The sequence below is a fragment of the Pteropus vampyrus genome, unplaced genomic scaffold (genome assembly GCF_000151845.1).
Source record: "Pteropus vampyrus isolate Shadow unplaced genomic scaffold, Pvam_2.0 Scaffold133, whole genome shotgun sequence".
In the NCBI taxonomy this organism is placed as follows: Eukaryota; Metazoa; Chordata; class Mammalia; order Chiroptera; family Pteropodidae; genus Pteropus; species Pteropus vampyrus.
The window spans coordinates 4774428-4784216 of NW_011888914.1; the positions used below are offsets into that span (position 1 = coordinate 4774428).

Consider the following 9789-nt stretch of genomic DNA (forward strand, 5'->3'; position numbering starts at 1 on the left):
TAGAAGGACAACTTTGTCCTAAACTTTAAAGGTCTTTTAAGCTTGCTTTCTCCACCGGTTCGCTTGATTTCCTCTCTTCTACTCTCTCAGAGGCTTTTCTTTTTTTCTCTCTCTCTCTTTTGCTTAGCTCCTTTTACACACAAGTCGCGTAGGGGGATTTAAATTCCAACCCGGAACTCGGAATCGCGCGCCTTGAATGACGGGAGTCGTAGTTTCCGTGACTCCTCCCTAACCGCTTTTCACACGTATTCCTCCGCACGGCGAAAACCTACAACTCCCAAAATGCACACTTGGGGTGGCCACCCCTATGCGCACGCGCCCTGACGCCGCAGGATTTGAATCGGCGGCGTTGTTATTGACGCCATATTGGGGCCAGCGGCGGGTGGAGGAGTCGTACGCTGGAGGGGGAAGTGGCTGGACGTGTTTGCAGGAGCTCCTGACGCCGCCGCCGCCTCGCAATCTCTCCTCATCGACCGCCGCTCTCGAGCTTCCGACCTTACTCGGGCCTTTTAGGAGGCGCGTTCCAGCCTCACACTTCACGGAGCTGATACCGACTTCCTAAGGAAGCCGATCTCAGGGCAGGAGCGCCTGAGGCACGGCGCAAAGCTCGAACGGACAGCGGGGGTGGCAGGAGCCTCTCCCGGGGGATCCGCGCCTGAGGAGGCGGAAGAGGCCCCCGACGCGGCTGGCGTGAGCTGCTGACACCGCCCCTCCTGCTCCCTCCCGTACCGACCCGGGCCACTGTCCCTGCCGCGGAAGCTGCAGCAGCGGCGGCGGCTCTCCTCACCGGCGCTCCGCCGCTCGCCTTTCTGCTCTTGAGTCCGTCGGTTAGGCTCTCCTTGAGTCCCCGCTCTCCCCCCTTCCCTCGCCCTCCCCTCCCGTCACCCCTCCCAACCCCACCCGAGCCCGGCACCTCAGCTGCCCCGGCAATGGCGTGTGGAGCCACTCTGAAAAGGACTCTGGATTTCGACCCGCTGCTGAGCCCGGCGTCCCCGAAGCGGAGGCGATGTGCGCCATTGTCGGCGCCCACCTCGGCCGCCGCCTCCCCGTCGTCCGCGGCCGCGGCCACCGCCGCCTCCTTCTCGGCCGCCGCTGCCTCGCCGCAGAAGTATCTTCGAATGGAGCCGTCCCCCTTCGGCGATGTCTCCTCTCGCCTCACCACAGGTGGGACTCGGCCCCGCGCGCGACCTTAGGGTGGGCAAGAGGACTGGGGTTCCGCAGCACGGGATGCGGCCACACGGGTGAGGGTGCCGGACTCGTCCTCGTTGTTAGCGAAGGAGCTCCTCCAGCCTCGGAGACACAATAGAAACGGCCTGATGTGAAGGGGGCGGGCGGGGCGGGGGGTTCAGGACGTGGGGTGGGTAGTGGCTGCCTTGCCGGGTATTGTGGGAAAGAGGAAGATCTTTTTCTTTGGGTCGAATGACTGGAATTGAGTGTTTTCGTAGTCTGGAGCGCCCCAGCGGAAATGATCAGAGAGGGCGATATTATACATTCAGGCGAGAGAAGGGTCGCATTTCACTCGAGCCTCGATGTCTATCTCCCCGAATCGATTGGTTGCAGCTATTAACTCTGGGACTGGGTGGTTTGAGGCGAGGCAGCAGCCCCTCCTCCAGTTCAGACATGGCTGATTTTAGTACAGAGGGGGTGGGGAATGGGGGGTGGGGATGGATGTCACTGGGGCGAGATCTAGGCCTGTCATTAATCACCCACAAGAACGCCACTTTGGCTGAGTCAAGACCTGTTTCCCTAGCAGGGTCAACAACAAAGAAAATGCTCTTCCCGAGTCCTGTAATATGATCATACTATACGTTTAGACCTTGAGAAACGTGGGACTTTTAACGAAAAGCAAATTGTATTGAAAATTGGGGCTGAGTGATTGCTTTTAGTTGGAAGTGCTTATTTCTGCCCAACAAAGTATGTTGGGAGAAAGCCTAGGCCTTAAGAATAATAAATTAACCCAAGATTCCAAGGGACTTCAGACTATTTTTATTTTTGCTTTTCATCTTGAAACATTTCCTGAAAGTGACTACAGGGAAATGCCTTTTGGCTGCTTTGTACTGTATGTGTATGCCCAGTTTTTTATGTACTTTGAAAATCCTTGTGTGCCCTTGGCACAGTCCTAGGATAGGCTTTTGTGGACTGGTAGTGTAAATATGTTTCCTTTGTGTGTGAGCCTTTAGTAATATTATGACCTATAGACAAAGCCATAGCTCGATTTATATGTTTCGTTATCGTTAACTTGAAAATAATTATGTGCCACTATATTTGGTAACTTCCATCTGGAATTGACTTAGTTCACTTTTGTCTTTCAGATCATATTTTAAATATCCTTCCCTAAATATATGGGGCTACCTTTTTTATTTAATTAAATATCGGATCTAACCTACGGATAAATTATTGTAGAGTTGGAATGAGTTTTTAGAGGAATTCCTAGATGCTTTATTTAGTGACTATACCTAAGCTGTCTTCGATGTAAAGGCATTTATTGATTTATTGTTAGGCTTTACATTAAAAAAGAATGTTGAGAATGAGCTGGTGATTGTTTTTAGAGTTGCCTTTTTTAGTAAAATGGTATCATGGATTCTGTACTTAATAAATAGGTCACTTAAAAATATCTCTAGTTAACCAGCAATAAATTTCATTCCAGGGGGGGAATTAATACAATATTAATTTGGAGAGTTAAAGTATATCTCGGTGCTAAAATAGTCTTGAGCACATATGGTAAACCAGCCAGAGGTTATAACATTTGTCCTCACTTTAAAGGGAGTTTATTTGGAAAGAATTGTGATCCTTTCCAAATCTGTCATTTCACTGATACATTTGTAGCATTGGCTAATAAAATTGGCCTCACATCTCAAATTTCAATTAATAGTAGAAGATTGGAATTGTTTAAGCCTGCTGATTCAGATGCATTTTTTTTCCCCAAAAATATTGCTGTCTTATATTTCTTCAAGGTGTTTTTTGACATTTACTCTGGAAGTTTGATCATACTGTGTCTGAACTCTAAAATTACACCGTAATTGATTTTTATTGAATTTGCTAAAAGTTATTTCGCTTTTACAACTAATTTGAATATTAACATAAACAGTTGGCTTGAGAAAAGCAGCTAAAATTGCTAAAGTTTTGAATTTCTAAAAGTTACTTTTAAAAAATTTTGAATGACATTCTACATTTAATTTGGCTTTGTGTTTACATGGCCAGTTTGGGACATTCTCCTTTTGTAATAATGTCATAATGGGAGCTGCAGTGTTGTGCAGGCATCAAAGAGCTTTCCAGTTTTCATGTCGTCAAACTTGGAAAGAAGTTTCCAAGCACCTAAATTTTAAATTTATGTTTTATCAGTGATGATTCTTAAACTTTACAAAAGTTAGTACCCATATATCCTTACCTGAAGTAAGTATCTAGGGTTGGAAATAGAAAGTGACTTAACAAATTGAGATTGGGACTCTGCGGGAACTTGTTTCCCTTTCATTTCTGTTCAAATATAAATTAAACAATTTAGAGCTAGAGTACTGAAGTGATTTTTTTTTTCAGAGATATGTATATAATTTCTTGTTATTTTATCACTTTTCTCTGGATACGTTAATATAGAGTCTTCTGACGTGTAGCAGAAGCCATGTCGCGGCTTTACTGATAGTTTCAGGATTGTGAACATCTGTTTTAAACCCTCGTTTTAGTCATCCCAGGAAATTTTTACGTTGACTATTATTTAAATCAATATTTTTTAAACTGTTGCAACTTCATACCAGGAAAAAAGAAAGGGTTGGCAAATAAAGTTTTATTGGAACACAGCCTTGCCCATTCTTTTTTCTTCAACTATTGTCCATTGTGGGCTATAGCAGCAAAGTTGAGTATTTGTGACAGGAACTGTATTTTCCCAAAACTCAAATATTTACTGTCTGGTCCTTTACAGAAAAAGTTTGCCTATCCCTGGGCTGGGGTGTCAGGAGTTTACAATACCCATGGATGTGGAAAAGGAAAAGTGAATGAATGATGAGTGGAGGTGTGTGGGGGGGAGGGGAGCATTGACTGCGTTTGGAGAAATGAACATTTCTAGTAGCTATATCAGCACTCATCCTGGAAACAGATTCAAAGATTTCTCTTTCCAATTTGTTTTTAAAACATCACAGAATATTACCATTTAGCCAAAAGAGCGTCATGATATTGTCAAGAACAAAATTATGTAGTATTACAAAAACTCAGTCAAATCCAACACATTGTTTTTCATAATTGTGTAGTGAATGAATGAATGATCTGGTGAAGAAATCTTCCTATGGATGTCATCCTATTTGTGAGTTTGGTAGGTACTTTTGTACATATTGTTTATGTCTTGTTACCATTGCTCTAGTCTGCTTTAGGAATTGAGTTGGATGAAGAGTTAAATTCCATTGTAGTAACTCATTGTATTTGCTGGAAACTTGCCATTAAAAATGGAAATTGCAGCTTGTGACTGGGTTTACCGGAACTTAGATCGTTCAGTAGACATTGATGCATGCCTGCAGACAAACACACCAGCTGGCTTAAGTGAAGTATAAATGGTTCTAGGCAAACAAATGAGATTCTGTTGGAGAAGGCAGCATTTCACTTCAAATGTCATTTATATTGAGCCAGAAGTATTCTTAATATTTCGTGGTTATTTAAACAGCTGTTAAGTTGCTTCTAGTTTCTCAGTGGATTTGGCATATAAACTATTTTTAATGGTCTTTGTATTTGGGATTTTCAACCTGATATTTAGGACTATAAGTAGCTTCATTTATTTCATTCTTCTATGAATTATGCATTTATCACTTCTGTAAGTTTATGGCCATTAAAAGCAGAGTGCAATTGTATTAATTAATGAGCTATTTTATTTTGAAAGGAGAAAAATAAAGCCAAACTGGAGCACAGAAACACATGGGGTAAACATGGCTACATCAGAGAGGATTTAGCTTTTAGGTATAGATACTATTAGCTACCATTGTGGCCACAGAGCCAGTAATCTGAGATATGAAGGAGATTAATAAAGTGTCTTCAGTTATTGAATAACTTTATAGTAAAAAGAATATACTGTGTATTACTCAGGTCTTTCCTAAGTAAATAGACCCAGGAAGATGGCAATTACAGCAATGCTCTTGTTTTGAAAGGTTGCAAATAAGAGATTCAGTGGAAGTGTGCAGTTTTTTGTTTTTTGTTTTTTTCCTTTGAACAGAAACTTTTGAGTCTCCTTCAGAATAACAGCATGAGTTAAATTTGGACCTCTTGGATAGTTGATTCATGAAACTAGATCACGGTGTTGGGGGTGGATCTTTTCAAGTACCTGTAACTGAATTAGCCAGCAACTTGTGGTCCCTGCAAGTATTGGCATTAACACTGTGCTAGTACTGTTGACTCACAGTGTATTCTTTATGAATATGTGAAACCACGGTGAACTTCTTGCCTTTGAGAAGATTACCTACTTATGAAGCGTGAGATACTTGTTCAAGCCTATATGAACCAGTGTGGCATCTGCAGATAGTAAAGAGGTCTATACAAATGAATTTAAGTTATTTAATTATGTTGCTGAGTGTAAGGATTCTAGAACTCAGCTTACCAATATTTCTCAATGTCTAAATACACCTGAAAAATGTGATCCGGCAGCAGCAGTCTTGTAGGGGAAAGACTGTTAATAGGAATGCCCACTGGATTTTGGGGGGGATAGGGTGGGTCATATGGGTCTTTGTGTAGTTTGAAAATAACCCCAAAGTTATTATCTGCCATATCTTCTCTCTTAGTTTAATGTCTTATCACAAATTAACTTTAAAAATATTTATTGTATTTGTGAATTAATCAAGCCTTAGCATTTCCCACTGTTCTTAGAGATGCTGTAGTTTTTTTAAAAAATGAAACTTCAGTTCTAGCCCTCACTCTGTACCAATTTTTAAAGGTCGTTTGGTGACAATATAGCTACAATATGTGACAACATATTTGTAAATTGTGACTCAAATGGGTAGTGATAATAAATACAGCAATTAGTTTAAGACTCTAAACAATGCTTTTTATGAGGCACTTGAAGTATACTTCTCAGTATTCCCTCATCTTTCTGGGCAGTGATGGTAAACAAGGATTATGTACATCATTATAATTGAAGTAGCCACATTTACAAAGATTTTACCCTTTTCAGGGATTTGCTCATTTGAAGAAACACATGTTTAAAGATTTTTACATGAATTTTAGGAGGAAATATTTTCTATTATGAAGTTCTGATCTTTTATTTCTAAAAGAATTAAGTTACAGCAAATTTCTCACATGATATGTTGCAGCTGTATTGAGCAGGAAGATAATCCTTGCAGGTAAATTAAAATTCTAGTGTATGTCAAGTTGTCAGTTTAGAGATTTACTTTGGCACTTTCGATCAGAATTTTGCAGTATGCCAGATTGTGTAGTCTTTCTTGAAATGATAGACTTTTTTGGGTGGTAGTAATGATTTCTAACATTCCAGTACAGAAAAACAGCTTATAATATACTTGTAGTTTGTCTTGGAGTATAAGTTAATGTCTTCCTCCCTTTAAAAATCGTAAGTCGTAAGTTCTTGTACAGTTGTCATAGACGAGATCATCTGAAATGTACTAGTGTTTTGGAACATTTTTATTTTATTAAAACGAATATTTCCATTAATACAGTTTTTGGATTTGCCTTAATTTTTAGTTCTAGGTCTGTGCAAGTACCTGGTTTTTCTCAACCTTATTAAAAAATTTAAATACTCTGGAAGTCACTTGCTGTAGCTTTTAAGAACCTCGTTCGAGTTCCAGATACTGTGCTGGTTAGGCCAAGAAAAGTCTCTCAAGGGACCAATAAAGCTGCCACTGCAAATACTTTATCAACTAGCTAAACTTGAATAAAAATGCTGTAATCTTTATATCAATATACTATTTTAATTCTGCGTGGACATTTATCCACATTAGCATTATTTTCATCTTTGGCAGCCTAAGTATTGAAATTGGGTTACTGATTAAATCACACATTTACTATTGAAATCTTAAGGAAAAAGTTATTCTTTTTAGGTGAGTGTTGAACCTTCTTTCTTGGCTGTTTCTGAAATTGTCTCAGCCTATGATGTGCATTCTGACTTTGGTAAGTATTGTTGCAGTGATCTGGCTTGAAGAATAGAGGGTAGAGTGGAATTTGAAAGATTGCAGAAAGCCAATTTTTTAAGTTTGCCTTTTAATTGTTTTAGAGAATAGCTTGTTCCTAGTGCTGAAATATAATTCTCTGGAAGAAAAACTTTTCTAAATGGTATAATTGGTTCAAAGTATTGGAGGTTTTAGGTTGCTATGACTGAACTGGGGGACCCCATGTTGGCTGTAAACCCATCCATGGCCCAAGGTGAAAACAGTACATTCTCACAGGCTGGCATCGTAATTAGTCCTGTATGGCAATGCTGATCTACCAATTTAGATTACTTCTTCACTTTTAAAACACCACTAAAACATTCTGGTTAGATATAGACGCCTGTCCTAAGAGGAGGCAATTTAGAGACTCTCGAAGCATCCTTTATGTACATATCTGAATGTAACATGAAGATTTCTTACAATTATTGTTAGAGCCAGTGGTTCTATAGTTTCAGGGCTCTGGGTAGATGAGAATTGTGCTGCCTTTTGGTTACTGCCTCAGCAGTCATAGAGTTTGAGTTTTAGGGTATGAAGTGTCAATAATACATGACAGTAATCCCTGTATTCTAACTGGCATCTTGTTTTTTTAAAATTAGTTTTCCTCATTGTGATTTATTCTAACCTCAGGTACTTGTGGAAAACTGGCTAGGTATGGTAATACAATAATGGAGATATTAAGAGTTTAGGTCCTGAGATCAGTGTTGGCTTTGCCATAATCCAGCTGTGTGGCCTTTCAGAAGACACTGAAGCAAAGCTTCATTTTCCTCATCTATAAAATTACACACGTGGTGATAGTAGTATCTCCCTGTCAGAGTTGTAAAGATTGATCTTTCCTGTCCCCAAGTGCTGAAGACAGTCACAATAGGGCAACCTTAAAATGTGACTATTTACACTGTTCGGTAATCCTGTCATTTCAGTGAATAACCTTGCCTTCTCCACAGAAAAAATAGAAGCCATTAAATGGCGGCTTCTTCGTTTTTCCCAGTACCACCACTACCAGCATTTCTGCCTATCTTGTTTTCCTTTTAGTATCGTTGAAGATTAAATCAGGTAATTGAAGCACTTTACACAGTGAGAGAAGGGTCCCACTTCTCTCCAAAGAAACGTTATCCTCGTGACTATTTTTCTCTCGACTAGACCTTTGCTTTTGTTTTTAAATATCGTCAAGCCTCCCATCATAAAGTAAAACATCCTCATTTTTCTCCCAGTAGTCATGCAGATTACTCCACTTCAAAACCAAATTCAAAGAGCTTTCAGATAGTCTATTTGCTTCTATTTCTTGAGTTCTCAACTCACTCCTGATATATTTGTGCCTCAGACAGCTCTTGTCAAGTCAATAATCATTTCCATGGCCCACAGTGAGTCTTCATCTTGTTTCACCTTTCTTACAGCACACTGATGACCCTCTCCCTTCTTTTTGAAATACTTTTTTTTCTTCTTCTGTGGTAATACTTGTCTTCTCTGGCTGCTTTCTGTCTTCATCTGGCCATTAAACTTAGCATTCCTTAGTTCTAGGTTCATCACTATGCCTGTCTAGCTTAATAGCTCCCTAAACAATCACATGCATACTTATGACTTGTTTCCCCTCACAGATGCCTGATTTATTTCTTAGTTTAGACCATTCCTCTCAGTTCAGCTGTGGGGAATTTGGACCTTTTATTGCTAGATCTTACCAGTAGTCTTCCCTCCCCCCAGAAATCAGAATTTTTGTGAAATCTATTGACTTCTAAATATTCACAAATAATTTACAAAATGTATAGAGTAAGCGAAAGATGTCTGTGAGCTTCCAATCAGTGCCTTTTGGTGTGAGAGGCCGTCTTAATATTTTCTAAAGCAGACATAATAAAAAAGCAAATGCATCCATTACATAATAAATGTGTATTTTCTATTTTAAGAAAGGTGTGTTAGGAAAAATGAATCAATATGTGTATGTTAATGTCATATAATGAGTCTCCTGAGGTAGGTCCAGTCAAGTTCAAATTGATATACAGAATATTTTCCTGCTAGGGAGTGTTATGTCTACTGTAGAAGTACAATAGCCATGCAAGCGAGGGTGGCAAAATTAACTAATTTTTTTGTACTTACAATCTCTGCTGTTGCTGCTTCTCCTCCCCTCCATTTTCTGGTATGTCCAGTAATAAGTAAACTAACCACTTTTCTTTTTAATTGCCACAGTAGGGGAGTTACTATTTTAAGCAGGGGATACAAACTTAAACGCCCATAGTTCCAGGCCAGTTATAAATCAGTGAAGTAAACTCGGTGGAACCGGCGAATTCCAACCTTGCTACTGACCAGCAGCACCACCTGGAAACTCATTAAAAATGCAGTCTGAAGCTCCATCTCTGTCTTCATTAAAAAACAAAACAAAACCTAGGTGATTTATGTGTGCATTTGAAGTTTAAAATCACATGAGACCTTAGGCCCAAAAGGTAGCAGTCACTCTTCAGCTGAATTTTTACCACATTCAGCCCCTCTCCCCCCTCCTCGCCAGGCAACAGCCAAAAAAACTGCTTTTACTGTAAATCACCCAACTTTAAATGTTCGCCCCCAATTCACACTGTTTGGTAGAGAGAGTATTCAAGCCAGATGTGCCTTTACCCTGTGAACTACCAGTTTGCAACCTGGTTTCCACGTTTGTTATAGCTGGCTGGGACTGGGTGTG

General features: G+C 40.2%; 1 protein-coding gene across 1 annotated transcript in view; it reads left to right on the forward strand.

Moving 5' to 3' along the window:
• Nucleotides 1–357: 357 nt before the first annotated feature.
• Nucleotides 358–9789, forward strand: part of AKIRIN2 (akirin 2) — a 20171-nt gene continuing 10739 nt past the window's right edge. The window contains exon 1 of the mRNA XM_011367376.2: nucleotides 358–1164. Within this exon, the coding sequence (XP_011365678.1) occupies nucleotides 930–1164 (235 nt within the window). The 5' untranslated portion in view covers nucleotides 358–929. The remainder of the gene's footprint in view (nucleotides 1165–9789) is intronic.